Genomic DNA, 22,707 nt, shown 5'->3' with positions numbered 1-22,707 from the left:
TATATATATATATATATCTTTATATCTTCAGCATTTCACATTTAGAAGATTGGTTAGAAGGGAGACATTTCTGAGAAAGGTTATATACTTATATTAAGTTTGTTGGAAGTCATATATACATGTATATAATATATTATATTTTATAAATTACAATTGTTCTCAAGCTGTGGACATATACTGCTATTTTTGACCGTTTTCTAACTGTTCAAATAAATAGTTAATGATAAGACCCAACCTTTAGCCCCAAATGTGGAGTAGCTGTGCTGCTGCAGATTATAACAGCTTCCTCTGGTGGCCAAGATTGCCAAACAAACGAAAGCTAAACACTTTTGCTTTTTGCCAAAAAGAGCTCAACTTCAATTTGATCTGATCAAAATCTTCTTACAAATAACTGATTTCATGATTTTATTTAGAGGTGAAAATAAGCACACAGATGTCAGCATAAACATTATTTATTTGAAATGTCATGCAAGTATATATATATCCACAGTATAGTATATATTATAAATAAAAACATATGGCTCAGAGTATAAATTGTATAAATCATTTTTGTCTTAAAAATGCCAAAAGATGAAACTGAAAACCTAAAACTATAATTATGTGAGGCTCCAAATAAACACACATATTACAGGTCTCACAGACTTTACATCAATAATTTTTTTTTTTCAAAACTATTAAGCAACTTAAAATGTATAAGAAAAGTAAGAAAATACTGTGCAAACAGTCTGGGATTTGATTTAATAAGTGCTGTACATATGATGGGACAGGATAAAGGGGCATTCAATAGAAATTTAAAGTTTCAACTTGTGGTTCAAAAAAGTTCAAATTTTGCACAAAAATAGAAGTATTTACAGAGAGAGAAAGGTTTAACATAATATTTAGGTCAGAGGCAGTATAACATAATAGAAGAGTGCCATGATAGCAGCACTTATGAGACCAGAAATTGGCACAGTCACAAACCAAGCAATAAAGATATTCCGGAACAGATGCCAGTCAACAGCCTTCCTGGAGCGGAGCCAGCCAACTGATACCACTGATCCAACCTGTGCAAGTACATACAAACATTGAAGATCGTAAGCTTGCTATTAAGGAACAATTATTTAGAAACCAGTTTTAAGAAGACAATTGAAGGAGAAGAACATTTTAGTTTTCAAAATTGTTGTAATGTGACATATTTCCAGTGAGGAGTAATGTTTTTGTCTACACTAATTTAATTCTGTTTAATATACTGCTACTTGGAACAGGATTCTGGACCAATGAGATTTCACTATGGGTGGGTCTAACCAATGTGACGCTTCAGAAAAATAAACCAACAAAAATTTCTATCAGTAAGTGACCCACCTTGCAATGAGTTGTGCTGACGGGGAGTCCAACGTTGGAAGCAACAACCACAGTTATAGCAGAGGCGAGCTCAATGCTAAACCCACTGTGAGAGACACATGATGATTAGCCTAATCGCCATAAGCATAAGCACACATAACAGAGCTACATAAAGTAATGTTCTATACCATGATATTTTGTCATAATGCCAAAGTAGTATTAAAGAGGAAATTACTGCTATGGTGATTTAGGGAATTTCTACAGAACTAGGAGTGTTATTAAACTGTTTGTTTACATTGTATGCCCACAGTGATAAGAGAGGAAACCTGACCCTTAAGCCCCAAGAGAACAATGGTGATAAAACTGAACTACAACTATATGATACCACACATTAGCACTCTTATCAGTTTATTCACAGTGGAGGTATGAAACATCAGGGCCATAGTAGCTTGTTACCTGGAGGGTGTGATGGGAGTCAGGTCTTTGCCCATGGTTTGTATGACCCTGCGACCCCAAATCCAAAGCCCTGTACAGATACCCACTCCACCATACAGGAGCAACCAAATTGGTATAGAAGCAGTGGGTGCTACAGAGGCACTTTCATAAATGAGCCAGAGGGCAATTAGAGGGCCAATCGCATTACTGTAAGAGAGGAATGAGGAATAAAGTCATAATTCTGAGAGATTAACACAATGGGGAAAACATAACTGAAAATCAAAAAAATCAGGGACAGAAGATAATTCACAATAAATCTGATTTAATGCTGAAGTAATTGCGATGTAACTTAACTTATCCCAGCTTAATATGCAGAGACAACTATTAGTAATCCATTCATAGGTACATTTTCTCAAACTGTAAACACTGTGAAAATTGCCGTTTATTTTGAGCAACCCCCTTAGACCCGCCTCAATAACTTTTATCAAGCAATGGGATGAGTTGGGGGTGGGGCTAGATCTTTGTTTGACCAACAGCAGATGTATTCAGAAAGCTGTTTTGAAAACATTGTATTTTTGCAAATCTGTTTGGTGGCACAGAAATGACATGCTCTAGCTTTTAAAAAGATGATGTAAAATTGAATCACTCACTACACTAATTTATATTGTATATGTAGCCTGCTATAATACATAACATGGTTATCATTGTATACTAATACACCCATGAAAATGATTGATTTTAATTATTATGAACTGAAAAGAATTAGGCTAACAGAAGCAAACAGGTAACACTTCACAATAAGGTTGTAATCATTAACATTAACTACATTAGTTACCGGTAAATAACAATGAACATTACTTTTCAGCACTTATTAATCTTGGTTAAATTCAATGAATTGTGGGTCATCATGAACTGACATGAACTAACAATTAACATTTGTACTTGTGTTCATTCATATTAGCGAAGATTTAAAAAGTTTGTAAAAAAAATTTTTTTATTGTTAGTTCACGGTACTAACTAAAAATATGTACTTTATAACTATCAAACAATTGCTAAACTGACATGTACATTTTTTTTCAAATGTGGTATTCAAATAAAAATGCATTTAAAAATGAAAACTATCATAACCTTTGTAGATAATTATAAACCAATCAAAACTAGAACCTCACTATGAAAATTATTACAGCTTATTCCCTAAATTTCTGTACATTCAAATCTGTCTCATACCTGACATCATTCCCCCCATGAGCAAACGATCCAAAGCAGGCGGTGAGGATCTGCAGGAACTGGAAGAGTGTGGATACCTCTGGTTTGTCGATCTCAAGCTCATCCACCTCCTCTTCTACCAAGTCCCTTCTAACAGTCTCAACCTCAATCTCCACTTCCAGAGCTCCATCACCTGCACCAACTTCTCCGTCAGCCACTGCAGAACAGTAACTGTTATAGCTGTTGTACCGTGAACGCCTATTCTCTCCATCCAATCCAGTCCGGCTTCCCTCATCCTCCTTCAGGGACCCATGTATTCCGTAGATGGCCATGGTGTATGATGTATAGCTGTTGTTGCGACGCATAGGTTTGTCTCCTGTTTCTCCCATGCATTCACCAACCTTGGCCAAATGAAGCTTGTGCAGCAGATCCTTGTAGATTCCAGAATCTTTGTGTACAGTGTGGAATTGGCTCTGGCTCAGACTCAGGTCTGGGACAGGCATTCCAGCATTGCCATTCAAAGCTACAATGTAAGACCAAAACAGTTTGATCAGAGAGGGAGCAAGACTGTACCTTTGGCGATTTAATATGGCTAAGTAAAAAGAGAGATTATGTACAAATGTTCACCTACAGCCATCAACTGCTAAGAGACTATCCTTATGGATTCCAATTATTTATGCTGTTTGACCACAGAGACTCAAAGCTTCAACTACTGTCTAACATGTGATTTTAACTGTCACAGTATGCTAAGCAGGAAGAAGGACCCAAGCGCAGGAATGAGTGAAAAATACAAACTTAATTCAAACAACAGAAAACAAATCTCCCAGGGGAGAGGAAACAAACCAAAACATACAACTAGATAAAAGACAAATAACTTGGACCAACCATGAACAGGAACAAAACTTGAACAAGAACAAATATATTCTTAACTAAACAAATAAAAATAAAACACAAGCGGAAAGAGGGCACAATATATAGAGAAACATATATGAGGGAGAGGTGCAGACAATCGGCATGACAAGGACTAAATGAGGAGGCGTGGGAGGAGGAAACAAGCATGCAGGGAAAGTGCATAGCAGACAGAAAACACAACAGAGCCATGTGCTCAAACCCAGGACAGACACAACCACATTCACAGACAACAGAAAGGAGAAGGCTGTAAGACCGAGGTTGTGATAGTAACCCCCCCACCCCCACCAACGGACGCCTGACAAACACAAGAAGAAAGAGGGCACAATATATAGACAATCAAAATGACAAGGACTAAACCAAGGAGGCGTGGCAGGAGGAAAAAAGCAGGCAGGGAAAGCAGAGCACATGGTAACAGAAAACACAACAGAGCCATGTGCTCAAACACAAGACAGACACAACCACATTCACAGATAACAGAAAGACCGAGGTCCTGACAGTTATCCACATTCTTAAAGCTACAAGGGTTAAATTTCTATTTCACTAGTGGCATTAAAGTAAAGAACTGTTTTCAAACAGGTTTTGCGAATATGCCCCCCATCTTCCATTAGTTGGAAAACTGTAGTCCCACCCCAACTAACGGCATTGGTTGAGCCAATGCTGCTGTGTCAGCCTGTTCAAATAAACAGCTCTTTTGAAAGTGCCACATTGTTTATGATACATTATATTGGGAAAGGAGAAAGTATTATAACATAAAAAATTACACACTACAACTACTTCAAGGTAAATCATATGAAGTGGCTGACCATTTGTGCAATACAGGTCTTTGGTGTCAAAATCTTTGTTGTCCAGATCAGTTTCAGACGAGCCACCAATGTCAAATTCCACCTTGTTGTTGTCAGCAGGGGGTGTCTGTGGAACAGGAGAGTATATTTGGGGTGTTCTGGGATGGTCCACAGGGCCATATGAGGGTGGCTTCTTCTCAATCATTTGTGTCCCACTTGAGTTGGCCATACTCTCTCCTGAAAAGGTAGAAATAATTACACGAATAGGAGTCTTGAGGTCATTTTGCATAAGAAAAAAAAAGCTTTTACTACCTCTGTAACATTCCAAGTCAATTAAACAGTTTATCAGAAACATTTACAAAGATACTTTATTACATCATGTTTGTATGCACTGAACAGTTATTAAAGCATTCCACAAATCCACATATAATAAATTCATTCATAATGAAAACTGTAACAAAATGGAGATGAATTCCAACTAATAGTATGTCAATATTTACTTTTAATCTTCTTCTTTAATTGTGGACACACAATGAACCAGACCACCCCAGCAGTAATTAGGGCACAACCAAGTGAGATCAGTAGAGTGCCCCACCATGGTACCCTGTCAAATCCCAACACTGTAGAAGACACAAACGAAGAAACAGTGGAAACTTCAGGAACTTAGAATAAACTTAGAACTTTCAGACTTAATAGCAACCATTCCTCCTGAAAAGATTTTGTGATTATCTAAATTAGCAACTTAGCATTATCTTAACTTCTAATGCAAATTTGTGTGGACAAGTTGGCCTGAAATACAAATTATCTTTCTGAAGGGACACAGCGAGTACTGAATGCAGATTATGTGCATGAGACTGTTGATAACCAGGAAGGGGGCGGCGCTTCGCTCAACTGATTAGTGTACAGAGATTTAGTACTACTGTTAGCTCACAGTGATTTGTTTTATCTTCAGTACATCATGATCCCCTTGAAGTTTGCTTAAAAGTACAGGTTGTTGAAAGTGGGCCAAAATCCGATTTCAAAATGTTATAATCACTTTAACAAGAAACTTTACTCATGCATTTGGACATTAGCGTGTGTTTGGAATATAAAGTAGCCTAATCAAATAATTAATTATGAATTAATTATAAAAGAGCATGAACATTTCTTTAGACTACATATGCTGATAAAAGTTGTGAAATAACATGCAGACTTTGCTTTTAATAAATTAATAATTTTCATAGGTCTACTTCATCTTAAATGAGAGTGTATGAGTGTCTCTGTGTTTTTAAATGTAAAAGTGAAATAATGATGAGTTAAAAATGAAAAAATGGGGAAAAGGTATGCATGTATGTGATCACTTAGCATGCTGTATACGGTATAAGTGTGTGTGTGTGTGTGTGTGTGTGTGTGTGTGTGTGTGTGTGTTCATATCATGTGGTCGATAAACTTTGGCTGTGTTGACACACTGGCCTGCAGAATTTTGTAAATTACCCAGGCCAGTTGACCTTCCCCTGCAAGGTGACAGAGCAGAAATTACATCTCTAATAACACCAGATCAAGTTTGGGTCAAGAAAGTTCAGCAACAGATGTGGAGGTACTTGGCCGCAAAAATCATCCCTGACATATATCACTTTTATTCCCTTATAAGTTATAACGCATTGCTTAAACATCAAAACAATAAGTTCTCCTAAACCCAAATAAAAAAGGGGTTTAAAACCGCATACTATGTGAAAGAGCGATTTGTGTGCTGACGCAAAGCACCTGAGAAAATGTTAATTGTGCCAAGACGTTTCAATACAATGTCTATTTTCAGTGCAAATTCTAAATTTTCTACATTTGCAGTTTGGAGATTTCAACAGCAGGTTGTAATGACTCTGAAAATACAGTGGAACATCAAACTAAATCCATGACAATCATTGTTGTGGCCATTTTATGAAACACATTTTTTTTTCATTTGCATTAAATGATCCATAGTTCATGGTTTCTTTTTTCAGTTATCATTATTATGTTTATATATACAATTTTATTTATGATCTAATTTGTATCTGTATTACCTGTTGTAGCAGAGTGATTTTTAAGTCTCTGCACAAGACACCGGTGGAAGTTGGAGAGGGTAAAATGTTTGGATTTGGTATAATTATTTTTTTTTACCACTTAATTGGTTTGAATATATTTTTGTATTGCTTGAAGTGTAATTAGAATTTAGAAATACCTTTGGTTTCATTTTTTCATGTTTTAATAAATTGATTTAATTTTCCAAAATCAAAATCGACTGGTAGAATTGAAGTGGATCAATGTTCTCATTCTCTGTAATTTAACAGAGCCTACATCGATATATTTTCCAAGCTTTTAAAAGGAGCGTGTCACATTGAAAAAGTATGCAGTTGATGCACAAAATAATGTACGTCCATAATTCTATTCTTCTAATTCATTGCAGTCCATTTTCACTACCAACTGCTGTCTTTGTTTATGTCGCTGGTGCTTGAGGGAATGAGCTCTATAATAGGACTCAAATTCTGTAATCACCGGAGAAGAACCTCCGAATGAAAGTGCACTTGACCCAGACCATTAGCACCTTGAGGGCACGATTTCACCAGTACCACTTGCCCCTAGACTTAGCTCATGCTTGCACGAAAATAACAAACTTCATGGCAATGCCCATTGACTTTGAGCTTACTGTTCTTAAAATAAGGCCATGAATGTTTGTTTGTTTGTGTGTGTGTGTGTGTGAGCTTGTGTGCAGCTGCGTGTGTGTGTGTGTGTGTGTGTGTGTGTGTGTACAAAATGAAGGTAAAGATTCTCAGCTTACTTGGTGCTCCAGTAAACATGATGGAGAACAGATTGATTCCCATGGTAACAGCATAGAAAGCTGGCAATGCTCTTAAACCATTGGGCACTGGATCATCCTAAAACACATTGCTGTTTATCATATGGCAATGTGAACTTTTTGTTTCTTTATTGACAGTAGAATGAGATTGTGAAGTAACAATAAAGACACTGGTACATTTCGCAACAGGCCAGGTCTTATTTTCTCTTTACCTTATTCAAAATGTACTTGCGCACAAAGTAGAAGAGAAGGGCAGACATGATGCCAGACAGAAGAGGAGAAAGAAACCAAGAGGCAACTGAAACAGATGTAAGAACACATTAATAGATGGCACAAATATGCATCATGTTGTTATAGTTCAATTCTCTGTCTAGGAAATACCAATGAGACATCCAGACAGTGAAATTATCTTCAAGAATCAACAAACACCTATAAAGTCACTAGGGATATTAGTATGCATGTGACCATGTTTCCTGTCTGTATAGTCCAAAATGTAATTTTCTCTAAATAGATTTCATTTGGGTCATGTGAAAAGAACAACAAGAGAACTGCACTAAATCATGTCAGGGTGGCCTAAATGCTTACTATTTCCAGGGTCACAAATTCTAGCCGGACATGAATAATGTATAATAAATAATCTTTCCACAGCAGCTAAATCATTTTTCAGTAAAAAATAAATAAAAATGTAATGTGACTAAGCATGTTTGTGCAAATTCTCAGAACACCCAAACAGTTTCACCTACCAATGCGGAGCAATTCCAGCCATTTGACACCCTGATGACCCCTTGCAACCATGGAAAAGCCAATTGTGGCGCCTACAATGCAATGTGTTCCAGAGATGGGGAGTTTCAAAAATGAAGCTAGGAGCTGCCACACAGCAGATCCTGTAACAGGAGAAAAACAAACATATGCCGGTGTTATAAGAAACACAAGTTGCAACAACATGATAAAGTTCCACCTATGAGACATGTTCGCAGATTGCTGGATTCAGCTGAATTATATTCTCTTGTGTCAGACACTACGATGGACACTGAGTGGTGGGTGTGAAAATATGTATTGCTATGAGTGAATGAAGGGATTTGAAAAAATATAGGACCAAACTAGAGAACCTGGTATTTGAACTGTGCATGGAAAAAGCAGTCTTCAGCAATTTTACAAATACACTTTAATCAACCAAGAACCTCCATATACTCACCAAACATGGCGCTAATGGAGCCAGCCATCAGCACAGCCTCTGAGCCATTGTACATATGAACATCAATGATGCCTGAACGGATGGTCTCGCTGACCTTGGCCCCCAAAAGAATGGCACCCACCGTCTCAAAGATGGTGGCCAAGACGCAGGCCTGGCGCAGGGTCACCACCCCAGAGCCCACGGCTGTACCAAAGGAGTTAGCGACATCATTGGCACCCACAGAAAATGCCAGGATAAAAGCGATGATGAAGCCCAGTATCAGGAGCCAGAGATAACCAGACATGTCTGTCTGTGTAGCCGCCGTTAGCATGGTAACAGTTGCTAGGGACCCTAGTGTAGTGGATTCCATTGCTGTTACTTTAATGTAACTGCTTTGCTCTTGTTTTAAGACCAGCCTATTGATAATCAAACTATTTTAACATGGTTAATGAGGTATCGGTTTTTAATAAATAAATAAATAAATATAAAGAAAATCCCCTTTTTAAATACAGGAGATGAGTAAAAAATATTTTTTAATACTCTACACCCTGTTTCTGTCTATTTCAAGCTGTAGTTTGATGAGAACGGAAGTACCAGAATGGCAACTGTTAGCTACATATACTAATCTCAGTAAGGGCTTTGCTTTGGCCGTGGTTGGCTACTGAGACAGAGACATCCATTGTGGACTAGATCTTAGTAGAGATTGATGGTGCATCCTGAAAAGAGAAGAGCCATATGGATGAATTAGAGACTTGAAGCACTGACTTTAAAAAGCACACAACAGAAACACACTATTAAATAAAACCATACTGCTTTTAAATGCCTTGATTTAGTATTTGTAGAAAAAGGCAGAAAAACACAGTCTGATTTTGGGATCAAACTAGTCTGTCTATAAAACCTTAAAGGGATAGTTCACCCAGAAATTAAAATTCTCTCATCATTTACTTCCTTTCATGCATCCCAGATGTGTGACTTTTTTTTCTTCTGCTGAACACAGAGTTTTAGAAGAATATATCAGCTCTGTATCAATGTAAGTGAATGGTGATCAGTCCTTTGAAGCTCCAAAAATCACATCAAGGCAGCATAAAAGCAATCTATAAAACTCCAGTGGTTTAATCCATGTCTTCAGAATTTATGTGTTAGGTGTGGGTCAGAAAAAAGATCAATATTTAAGTGATCTTTTACTATGAATTTACAGAGCTGACAAAATCTTTGTTTGTGTTCAGTAGAAAAAAGAATGCCATACACATCTGGAATGGCATGAGGGTGAGTAAATAAGAGAATTTTCGTTTTTGGATTAAAACAGTGGTAATACAATAACACTGATGATGGCTACATGTAAAACATTTCAAATGCAATAGTTAACAAAAATGTAAGAATGTCATCAAATCACATCTCACAAAGAACACCTCAAGAGTTTATGTAATACATTCAACACAGTGCCATTTTTCTACTGAGACTGAATAATTCTGTTTACAACCACTGGGATACTGATAAATAATTAGTCTTGCAACAATATAGGATTCTACTTTTTCTATGTTGTAGTTTACCCTAATCAAGTGGCTGGATTGGTAATGCATCAAGCTGTGTTTGGTTAATAACATATTTATTTATTTGTATATTTATTTATTTGCATAGCCTTGTATCCATATATTTATTTTCCCTTAAAACCTTTTTGTTGGGGAAATTAAGCTCTTCTGTGTGCCAGACTGCTTGTATAAGTAGACAAGGAATTTCCCAAACAAAGTGCCATATTAATTAGGGAAAAAAATCGGCTTAATAATGCTTCATTAAGCATGTTATTTGATTTCGAGGCTGAAAATCCTTTTAATTCATCGCTGACAATTTTGTAACGTCTGTTACATAAGTAGCTTTAGACATCAGATGATCGAGAGCGATTGAAAATATGAAAATGTAGGCTATACTAACACAAATGAAGCACAGGTGCCTCATGAACAGTGTCAGATGGGGTGAGTAGCTCCAGCAGATTTTCCAGAAATATCTGCTGGAGATATTCCACCAGAGTTCAGAAATAAAAAGTTAAACAAATATCTAAACAAATAAATTAATACAATTGTCTAGTTTCCCAAATATTTTAAAGAACTAAGTAGCTTACTTTGCTTTCATCTTTGCCTTGGAGCTCAATAAAACAGTTTTGAAGAACTCTCAGATTTATGGGCCAATCGCACCGAATGCGTTTTTTGTGTCAGTTTTCGCTCTTTTAACCGCCTTTATGTAAACATGCGTTCGCGCCGCGCATGAATGTTTTCACCGTCTCGCGCACCTAGTTCTTTATCCGCCGTCTCAAATAAAAAAAACTAAGCGCGTCTCTGCGTTCTGTTTAATGCGTCTAGTTCTTTTGGTCCGGTCAATGCGTCCAGTCTGAACAGCCCTGTTGAAGTAGTTGAACAGAAAACTCACCAAATGCGGTTTCTTGAATGACTTCTTGATTGGTTGTGTTGTCAATAAATTGAATGATAAATAAAAGTAGGCCTACGTAGACTCTCGATCAATTTCTGAGAACTAGACTCACAAGTTTCCCTGTAAACATGACCCTGATAACTTTCATAGTTTTTTACCCCTTGTAACTAAACGAGTCAACTAATTGTAGCACTCTCATGTCTGTTATATATTATTACTAGAGAAGGAGGGGAGAGTGAACCACGCCTCCAAAGCGGGTCATGAGATCGTGGGTTGTGTGAAAGGCAAAGACATTTAATGTTTAACTTTTTTTTTGCACGAAATAACCAATTCCACATGCTTTAAACGTGCGTTCTCGTGTAGACAGCATGTCCCTCGTTGTGCTAGACTACTCTATGAAACGTGAACACATACGTAGGTAAAATATTACAGTTGGGCTGTGAAAAAATATGACATAACATTATATTTTAAAAGAGCGCATTTACAGACCCCTCTGCGCGTGCTGTGACGCCCCTCGTGGTGCCTTAAAAAGTAGCTTAACCTAACATTCATTTTTAAAATCAATCATTTATTTCTTTTTTTTTAATACCCTAATAGTATTAAATGTATTAAAATGTAAAAAATGTATTAAATTCAGAAAATAAAAACGAATAACCAGTTTTTTTTAGCAATATTTTCTTATTTGTTTACAACGCCCCTGGGTAAAAGGCACTTTTTTAGTATTTGGGGTTAAAAAAAAAAAAAAAAGTTCCCCTGTTGCAGGGGCTAAAGGCCCCTATAAAACGCACAGTTTTTTCTTAAGGTGGGCAAATAGATTTGCTATGAAAAAATGTCAAAGTGTGTTCATATTGACTGGTCCAATCACAGTGGAGATGAGTTTGTAGAATACTTTAGATGTTATGAAATTCAAAATTTGATTGAAATTAACAGGAAATTGTTAAATCTTTTCGGGGGTGGTTATTTTGAATAAGTATATCACAATTTGTCACTTAAAACATCTTACTGTCTCAACAGTATTTGCCTAAGTTGAACAATTATGCCCTATAGCTATTGTCCCTTATCTGATATCACTTTAACCCCCCTGAGGGCCTTTTATCCCTTAAGTATAAAAACAATTGTAATCAAAACAACCTTCTGTTATTACATCTGTTATGATGCTCCATCAATATTCAATTAAAAAAAAAGTACGCCTACGTATTATCCCAATCTTGATACACTTTGTGACCAGAAAAAATTAATAAATCTTAAAGTGTGCATTTAGCTCCATTGTCCTTTAATATTCTATATATCATTTTTAAAAATTCCATTTTGTGATTACACACACTCTCGCTAATGAACACATCTTTTTCCATGTATCAGCCACTAATGAATACACATTTTGAAATGTATCATAGACAGAGAGATGTGGCAGTCAGCAACTTTGCCAGAACCGAAAGGCTACGATGGACACAAGACTGCTGACATCTTCCTTCGTGTAATATTTCACCTTTTTAAAGTGATGGACACTATGTATGAGATGGAAAATGCCTTCTCAGCTCAAATAGGAAAGAGACAGATATTTTTGGATCAAACTTTGAACCCCTTTTGGGAAGACCGGAAGGAGGCTGGACTGAGGGGCTATCAGCAAATAATGTCATGGAGTTTGTTTCCATGTCAGTGACCTCACTTCTGCCCGGGCTTCTTACAGATATATCTTCATTCAATTAGGCTAATTAATTTTGGCTATTGTCTATGTTGAAATAAAATTTTAAAGTGACAAACCAAGCAAAGACATAAATCAGGATGAAACACTTACAGGCTTACAAAAGCAGGCAGATGTATTAATGCATTAGGGGTTAGCACTGTTGCCTCACAACAAGAAGGTCCTGGTTCGAGTCCAGGCTCAACTAGGGCCTCAACTAGGGCCTTTCTGTGTCTCCCCGTGTTTGTGTGGGTTAACTCCGGGTGCTGCTGTTCCCCCACAAGTCCAAAAAACATGCAGGTTAAGTGAATTGGAGACTCTAAATTGCCCCCGTATGTGTGTGAGTGAGAGTCCCCCAGCCACTGGGGGTTGCATCAGGAACTTGTGCCAAATCAAATATATATATGTGGACTATCATGAAGCGGACCCTGCACCTACACAGGACAAACGCTAGGAAAGAGAATATTAGTCAATGTATTAGGTATCATGAACTAACAATGAACATTATCATATATTAATCTTAGTTAATGTTAGTTAATAAAAGTTAATGTTAGTGCATAGTGCATTAACTAATATACAACTTATTGGAATAGTGACCCTGAGTGCATGATCTCTGCTGTATTTTGGGGTGACTAAAGTTTACAATAGTCTTTAAAGGGTTAGTTCACCCAAATTCTGTCATCAATTAAACACCCTCATGTATGACTTTCTTTCTAAAGATTTTGTATCGTTCTCATGTGATCTAGCAATACACCTGGTAATCCTTATATCAAGCAAGATATTTACTTATGGATATAAGCATTGTGGTTTATCTTTACACTTATTACATGCTAGTTCAAACATGGGGGAGTGTGGAAATTTCCCAACTTTTTGTATTTACACAAACCCTGACCTCAGCCAAGACCACAGGCAGCTCCATGTGAAAGACTGAGAGTTCTGGATCATGGCCAGACCAAAATTTAATTAGCCTGTTGTTGTATTTGTGTGAAATGGCAGGTCTGAAACCTTCTCCATAATGCATTTATGCAATTTAGCAGATGTTACATAACGTGATTAGTCTTGTCAAAATCAGCCTTGACATTTTAAATGACCTAAATTACTCCTACGAATAGCTAATCTGAACTGTGGCTGCTCACTTCTGTTCGAGAAAATACAGTAGAATGAGAAAAGATTTTCATCCTCTCTGGAGCACAAAGTGGTAGCTCTGTTTTCCCCAAAACCACATGCTTAAACCTGTATTTAAACTTGACGTGTAGAAAAACAGGAAAGGAATCTTCAGACTAAATAGTTTGGTTTTGCAGTGAGTCTCACCCACATGTGTCTGCAGGCTGCTCAGTGGCTACACTAATAGGTTAGCAAACTGACGCAGGGGAGCAAGACTCTAAAATAAGCTGTTCTTCCTGGTCTGTCTAAGGCTGCTGAACTGGGTGACAAAGATTTCAGAAACCAAGTCTTAACTACACTATATAAATCCCAAGATGTTTTTTTTTTTTTTTTTTTACTCAAGAAAATAGCTATATAGGTCACTGGATGAAACCCCCACACTGTGATTGTAAATAAATATGTGACAAATAGTGATGGATTGCACAAATCGTGATGGATTCACAATACACAACAACCTACACTGTAAACAGTGAAAATGTCTTACCTTAAAGGAATATTCTGGGTTCAATACAAGTTAAGCTCAATCAATAGCATTTGTGACATAATATTGATTACTACAAAAACATTTTTTGACTTGTCTCTCCTTTTCATAAAAAATGGGTTTACAATGAGGCACTTACAATGGAAGTGAATGGGGGCCAACCTGTAAACGTTAAAATATTCTCTGTTTCAAAAGTATAGGCACAAGACATAAACAATATGCATACAAACATGATTTTAGTGTGATAAAATCACTTAATAACATTTCTGTGTAAATTAATATCCAATTTTACAACTTAGTTGCCATAATGACGTAATGTCAACAAACCCTGAAATGACTTTAAAAAGGATGATTTAAAAACTGTACAGCTCAAAGAATACATGTGTTTTAACAGAATAATTAAGGTAGGTCCTTTTATAAAATTAAAAGCATCACATTTCTGACTTTAAACCCTCCATAAATTGGCCCCATGGTAAGTGCCTCATTGTATCTTACATTTTTGCTTCTTTTTTAAGAAAAGAGACAATTAGAAATACATTTTTGTGGTTATCAACATTACACCACAAGTAATTTTGGTTGAGGTTTACTTGTACTTGTATTGTACCCAGTAATATTAAATATTAATTTAAGGATGTATTTCTACCTGATGTGACCCTTAAAAATTACTTTAGTTGATGTAACCTAATCAGGTTGATTCAGTCATTTTAAATCCTTTTTTTTTACTTTTGAATATTTGTTTAAAAATAAAAAGGTAACTCAATGTTATACATGAAGCACATAAACATTTTTCAATATAGAAACCAGTAGTTTGTACACAGCAACATTCTAAATCAGTCCATTTACATACAAAAATGACCTCAAACATTATCTCAATACTCCTAGTTGGCAGTTTAATGGTAGCCAGCATCAATTATAAGCCAGTTTCTAACAGCTGTGTCGTGGATGCATTGTATATGTGTGTGGGCAAAGGAAAAACAGAACAATGAAAGAGGGAACTTAAGGACAATACAATATGGGACAATTAAAACATTGTCAGAAAGAAAAAACTGTTTAATAGGATTTCACCCTTACATTTTAATTTAAAATGTACTCACCCCCATTAAAAATGTGAAAGTGAAAGTGGAGATTGATAGAACAAAAGGACCTAAATATTGATCTGTTTCTCACACACACTTATCATATCACTTCTGAAGACATGGATTAAACCACTTCGGATGGATTACTTTTATGCTGCATTTATGTGCTTTATGGAGCTTCAAAGGTCTGGTCAACATTCACTTACATTGTATGGACCAACAGAGTTGAGATATTCTGCTAAAATCTTTGTTTGTGTTCTGCTGAAGAAAGAAAGTCACACACACATCTGATATGGCATGAGTGTGAGTTAATGAGGAGAGACTTTTCCTTTTTGGGTGAACTATCCCTTTTAAGAGTTCACATATCCCTTGATATGTAATAATGCAAGCATAATAACAGATTTCCTGAAGTACCTATTGCATGTGATAATGTTTTGAAAACTGTTTTTAACCTTATTTCAAAAACCACTCATGACCTTTGTTTAAATACCATAGTCCATGTTTGCAAGTCTTATGCAAATCATAGACTGAATAGTTTAATATTAAAAATATGTCTGGTAGAATTCTTTGATTTTAAATTTCTGAATGACATTTAACAGAATACGGTTTATATTAATAGAATTTCCTTTAAAACTATGAAAATGAATAAAACATAAATTATTATTAATGCCAACATTTTACCATTAAAAGACATTTCCATTCAACACATTGCCAACACCTATATTGCTTTGCATTCCTTTTTGACCTTTAATACATTTAATTATGCCTCGATATTTAATGTGATTTTGCTTGATAATCAATCATCTCAATAGATCACTCTGTGCCCTGTGGGACCAGACATATTCACATTACTTGTCTAACGCTGATACTTATTGTACTATACCTCTTTATTACTATTTTCTATGCGCTAAAAATGCTAAATGCAAAGAAATAAGGCTGTTGTACAGACAATCTGAATATGACTCATGAAGCCTGATTATTTGCACAATGCAATGGCCCAAAATGGCATTGATACATTGTCTAAAGTAATCACCACTCCCTAAATAACCGCCAATTACATGCAATTTTACAAAGCCTGTTAATTATATAAGCAAAGTGCACAATGGGTAGCTAAAAATGAACCGAAAATGTTAAATATCTCATGAAAGAGTAAATATAAGATTATTTTGAAATACTTACCGTCTCTACTGAAAACATCACTTAAATGAAATAACAGATAATGATATTTGAATAGCTTTAGAAAGTCATAAACAGTGAGCACAGAAAAGAGACAAGTTAAAACAGCACTTTGAACTGTATACACCACTGTCTGCCTAAATTCATCTTTGATTTTTAGTGTAATGATATGCGACACAATCCCATGCTAGGTTTCATGTATTCGTTTGTTTTCTGTTCTTGTTGAATGATGTTCATTTAGGCCTAATTGATAGTTTTGATTTCACAGTGACAACTGACATCACATTTTCGATTTTGTTTCTTTGTGTGTCCCTTGATATCTTAACCACACAAATCTATAGTAATAAAGTAAAACTAAGAAATTCTGTATCTGGGTAACAATATTGCGAAGACTTTATTTCCTCAACATGACAATATCAGTACTACAGCAGACAGATTTTGTCCTGCATATAAACGCATCTATTTTAAAAATAGTTTACATGGGTTTACAATCAACAAGTTAATGAGGCAAAGCAACCCCATTCCCTAGAGTCACAACTCATGCCAGCATTTCTCACCAGCAAATCCTTTCAGAAACAATCTCAAACACAGACTCTTGACCCATCAAAGTACACAAGCAATTATAGTCAGTCATGTTAGATAGCAAGTTTCCCTTCATTAGTTATTCTCAAATAATTTTCTCAGCATGTTATTTCAGTTAATTTAATATTTATTGCTGAACAGTGTATTAGTGATTGCATCTAGAGTACAAAATACTGCTCGGAGAGACCATAATCTTTCCTATATAATAAAACGATATTCTTGCAATTTTAAAACATTTCTTGATCTTTCACACTGTACGGCATATAACAAAGGTTACTGTCACAAATGATCATACCAACCAACCACCAACTGTTGTGAGCTGTTTAACGCAGTGCTTTGCTTTAGAAGGTGTGGAAAAGGCAGATGACGGTTTATGAATTAAATTATTAGTCATCATTGATATAAAATTCAGTGTTAAAGACATTTACGGTTACCAATTTTAATTAGGCTATTTTGAATTAGTTTGAAACTGTTTTTTAAAAGCGACTTAGAGTAGATTTACCACAGGCACAGTAAATCTGGAGCAACCTGGGGCAAATGACTTGATGATGGCTAACGGATCATTTCTTGTATGGTTTAAACCCACAACCTTTTGGTTACTAGATCGGATCTTTAACCAATATGCCACGCATCTCCTATGATCACACTCAAATTAAAACTGAATTCCCAACATAAAATATATTTCTAGTTTACCACAATTGGAAGCCTTTGGTTATCAGCTTCTAAATGATCACAGTCTGTTTATGAAGCACAAACCAACTCAAACAATGGCCACTAGATGCCAGTAAAACACAAAGTCAGCATTCATTATTTTATTTCTGACGACTCACTATAAACGGTGTGTGTGTGTGTGAGCGTGTATTTATCACTTTGTGGGGACCAAATGTCCCCATAAGGATAGTAAAACCCAAAATGTTTGACCTTGTGGGGACATTTTGTCGGTCCCCATGAGGAAAACAGTTTATAAATCATACTAAATTATGTTTTTTGAAAATGTAAAAATGCAGAAAGTTTTCTGTGAGGGTTAGGTTTAGGGGTAGAGTTAAGTTTAGGGGATAGAATATAAAGTTTGTACAGAATAAAAACCATAATGTCTATGGAAAGTCCCCATAAAACATGGAAACACAACATGTGTGTGTGTGTGTGTGTGTGTGTGTGTGTGTGTGTGTGTGTGTGTGTGTGTGTGTGTGTGTGTGTGTGTGTGTGTGTGTGTGTGTGAGTGTGGTTTTAATATAATTATGTCTACACCATCAGTAAGGATAGTAAAACCTGAAATTACTAAAATTGTGGGGAACAGTCAATGGTGCCCATGAAGAAAATGGCTCACTACTTAAAGAGAAAGGAAACATATATATAACTTTAAATAGACATAAATCACAGTTTTACATAGTCCAAAAAGAAAGAAAGAAAAATGGAGAGAGAAAAACATCTTCATCATATAATGTTATTATTTATTATTCACACCTAATTTAAAGAAAAATAATTCAGTTGATGTTTAAGTACATTCTGGTTTCAGGACATTTCTCTCTGTTATTTTCCATCTCTGAATTTGAGGGGCCTTTAATTGGAGTCATTTCTTTGTAATCTTCTGAAAATTAGTCAGTCACCATGCTAAGTCATAAATAGGTCTAAACATACAGTATTGGGTCTTATTTCTTCTATTTTGTAAGTTATGGCAGTTGAACCCCATGTATGCATACACAGGCAGTTTGTTTCCAAGCCATGACATTATTTCCGCATTGGATTTTAAAAATAACTAACAGCATAGTGATTATTTCCTTGGTAAAAATACTAAACTGTAACAGTTAAACCTGAGGCAACATGCAAATAACCTCATACTCAAAAGTGGTTCACAAGGAACCTGCAGACTATCAATACATCTCTTCTAATTTTTTCCTTCATCTGTGGCTCATTTATCCAGCCCTTCCCTCCCACCATTCCCTCACCAAACAGGATTGGTAGGATCTCTCAAAGCAATTTTCTCAGAAGACAGGAATGCATGTGTGTGTAAGTGTGCAGCAGGTTTTGTGAGTGTTTATGTGTGACCCAACAGACTTGCTGTGGCCTGCATGGTACACTTTCCCATTTCTGTGCAGCTGCCACCCCCCAAATCCATGACTTCAGCTTTTGCTTGTGCTGCCCTTATTAAAGGGATAGTTCACCCAAAAATGGTAATTCTTTAAACATTTTGTCACCTTTATGTTGTTCCAAACCTGTCTTTCTTCTGTGGAACACCAAAGAAGAGGTTTAACAGAATGCTGCTTTCTTCCAAAAAAATGTATATGGATATCTACCAAAAAAGGATAATTGAAATAGTCCATACAACTTGTACACTGCTGTATAATATATTCTTCTGATGCCAAATGATAGATTTGTGTGTGGAACAGACAAAAATATAGTTGTTATTCACTGAAAAACTTGCTTGACAATCATGGTCCATTCACTTTCACTGTATAAAATATGGAGCAACAAGAAGGTGAATTAATAATAAAGAATTGTTATTTTAGGGAGAACTAGGGTGCTTTAGGGAAAGGAAAGGAGTGATAAAAATAATAATAAATTATAGACTCAGAGAATGTCATCTTAGCAAATTACTAGTGTACCAGAGTGTTCTAGTGTCCTCTGCCTATGTGAATTTATCACACATGATGCTTGGCCTCCTTGGAAACAGACAAGCATAAAGAACTGGGAGAAGAGGTTCAGACAATTGATGTGTCATCAATGGAACAGACAGTGCTGGTGCTGATTTACTTGTCTGTCAGACCTGTGAAGGTGGGAATGTAAAGGTTTGGTTGAATATTTAACTGAACTGTAATCCTACGGATGTGAGTCAGAAGCATGAAGTCTAATTACTGGAAACACAAATTGAGTGCTACACACACATAAAGGTAGAGTCTGCAACAATCAGAAACTTTTGAGTAAGATTCTAGAGCAAATAACTTTCCTAAAAATTAATGGTAACATGTATGGACAACAGGACTAAATTGTGGCATTTTAAATAATACCAAGCTATAGAAAGTCAGATTTTTTTTAAAAATCAAATTGTATATTTTGTTTCCAGAAGTGTCAGTTATTGAGATGTTACAGACATTAAATCAGAAATGAGCGTAATTAATTCTGATTCAAAGTAATGGCCAGCATCATCCAATCACTGCCAACCATGTTCAAATAAAAGTACATTATAAATTCTCAATCTATGTACTGATTACCATTGTCCCATGTCTGCCAAACATGCTCCAAACATCATCTGCAGCCTTAAACTGAACTTTTGATAGGGCATTTGTATTGATTGCACATGGCTTCATAGGAAAGCTATAGGATGCTCCCTTCTCTCTATTGAACTAACTCCAAATAAAGCCTCTGAAAGAAAAACATTTCAGCTTTTGGATGAACCCATTGATTCTCAATTTGAAAATTCACAGTGAATGAAACCTCCAGCAATAGTGCTAAAGTACACATTAGAGTAAATTGTGTTTAGCAGCATGGCGTTTTTCAATAAATCTCTCAAATGTAAAAATGCCATATCGGATGAAACTAGAGACTCTAATCTTTTGACTCAAACGGGTTTCAATTTAAAAACTTAATTAGGTTTCTTGCCAAATTGATTTTTGAAGCCGTTTCTCCAAAAGACAAACTCCGCTGTGGTCGGCGCCATGTTGTTTAGCCTTTTACTGATAGCACAGAGTCTCCTGAACTGAGATAAGCTGATTTTATTTAATTGAAATTATATGTTACATATAACGAAGCCAAAATACCAAGTTCATGCATGTGTACGCGGTCACAAAAGGTTAATGTTGCTTTCACAGTATTTTTTAAATACTGCTTTGTAAGTATTACTAGTTTTACATTATGGCTATATAATGACATGCAGTTTGACACAAATGTATTTGGACACTTTTAGACAAGTAAATCACACTAAATGCTTCATTTAGAACTATGTTTACTTTTCTGGGTCTTTTGCAATGATTTTAAACCAGCTTCTTGTCACACAGTGATTTTTAGTGCCTGTAGTATGTCAGTTCCCCTCAAGACCACAAAGTCCTAGAAGGAAATTAACAGATGTAGTTGATCAAATTAACTATGTGCATGTTTAACAAAGTTTGAAGACTAGAAAGTGTCCAAATACTTTTGTCCGAACATATCTAGTAGTGTTAAAAAGTGTGCTTGTTCTTTAAAAAATTACACTCGGTTTGATATTTTGTTATCTAATGATATGACATTTATATATTTTTAAGTGTCCAAATATGTTTTTGGGCAACTGTATATAATTGTCAAAAATTATTTTTGGCCTGGATTGTGTTCTTGGAAAATGTAAGTTAGGCAGCAAAATGGCTCATTTGGTCCACTTCCTTTGAGGTACCACCCTAGACCTGAAATGAAAATAAAATCTACAGCAATGACTGATGCCAGAAGGGATGTGTTTCAACACATGCTCACTTTGACACGGATAGGGAGGGTACAGCCTTTTAAAAATCTGCTTCTCCATTCAACACGTCAAATTCAAACACTTAAACCCAATGAAACTTTTAATCCACTTTAAACACTGATTCAAACTCTGTTTTTTTTGTAAGGGATGATTCTGCTTTTACAGGAGCCCACTCATTCCCCACCCTCCTCCCTTTGACGTGGAATTATAAATACACCCCACGGACAAGACACAGGATGAGTAGCCTGAGGGAAGGAGCTAAATTACAGCCAAACTGACATGCATGATAACAGAGGCAATTTGACAGTAAAATTCATGTTCAGAATTAAATGACAGAAAAAGGATGGCAATGCTTAAATGAAAAATATTAGCTTTTACATTTACATATAATGAGGAATAAATGCTGAATCAATTAATCTTTCATTAGAATCAATGAGAATTATTCACAACCACACCTTGAGTACAGCTATTGTCGCAATAGTTCAACTTTTCCAGTAACAAGCTACATTTTCGAACAAGTAACAGTGTAGTGTCACAATATGCTACATTTGTCACATTGTATTGTGATGGTGGCTTCCGAGGGAGTTATCAAACCAACACACTCTCACTGCGAAATCACAAGGATTCGTACAACATTTCTACATTTGGCTAATTCGTTTGATATTGTACGACTGCATTCACTACAGCCAATTACATCGCTGGACATCTATTAAGCAACAAGTACTTGCTTCCGTCACACACAACATCTTTCTATCGTGTTTACACGCTCTACTGATAATTTGGTTAATTGCATAGTATTAATAAGCATGTCCTTGAAAACCTCACGTTCTGAACTCACGCTTACTTCCGCATTATACATTCATGCATTTGCACTTGATGAAATTGTACTAATTCATACAAACTAATTTGTCGGAAATCATATGAAATAGCCAACACATAAAATTTCTATAGATTTTCATGGGATTGGGTTGAATCATACACAGGTCCTCTCTCTCTCTCTCTCCTCTCTCTCTCTCTCTCTCTCTCTCTCTCTCTCTCTCAATGTATAGGGCTAGGAAATCC

At 36.0% G+C, this 22,707-nt stretch overlaps 1 protein-coding gene across 1 annotated transcript; it reads right to left on the bottom strand.

Moving 5' to 3' along the window:
• Positions 1–474: 474 nt before the first annotated feature.
• On the bottom strand, positions 475–11,229 carry LOC127620546 (sodium-dependent phosphate transporter 1-A). The gene is made up of 11 exons (XM_052093691.1): positions 11,060–11,229; positions 8,660–9,354; positions 8,208–8,348; positions 7,677–7,762; positions 7,447–7,543; positions 5,156–5,275; positions 4,677–4,892; positions 2,983–3,484; positions 1,777–1,962; positions 1,342–1,426; positions 475–1,043 (listed from the first exon to the last, which is right to left on the bottom strand). The coding sequence occupies exons 2-11, from the start codon at positions 9,006–9,008 to the stop codon at positions 879–881; spliced, it is 1,947 nt and encodes a 648-aa protein (XP_051949651.1). The 5' UTR covers positions 9,009–9,354; positions 11,060–11,229; the 3' UTR covers positions 475–878.
• Between the last annotated feature and the right edge of the window lie 11,478 nt (positions 11,230–22,707).

Source organism: Xyrauchen texanus, chromosome 27 (assembly GCF_025860055.1).
Source record: "Xyrauchen texanus isolate HMW12.3.18 chromosome 27, RBS_HiC_50CHRs, whole genome shotgun sequence".
Taxonomy (NCBI): domain Eukaryota; kingdom Metazoa; phylum Chordata; class Actinopteri; order Cypriniformes; family Catostomidae; genus Xyrauchen; species Xyrauchen texanus.
The sequence above is the reverse complement of the archived record's forward strand: the minus strand, read 5'-3'. Positions and strand labels throughout refer to the sequence as shown.

Bases quoted from the DNA above. Each gene is read 5' to 3' on its own strand.
- LOC127620546 (XM_052093691.1), bottom strand. From the start codon at position 9,008: ATGGAATCCACTACACTAGGGTCCCTAGCAACTGTTACCATGCTAACG. The intron at 4,893-5,155 runs GTAAATATTGAC...CTACCTTTTCAG, and splicing joins ATTAAAGAAGAAGATTAAAA to GAGAGAGTATGGCCAACTCA. The intron at 1,427-1,776 runs GTAACAAGCTAC...TGTCTCTCACAG, and splicing joins ACTCCCATCACACCCTCCAG to TGGGTTTAGCATTGAGCTCG.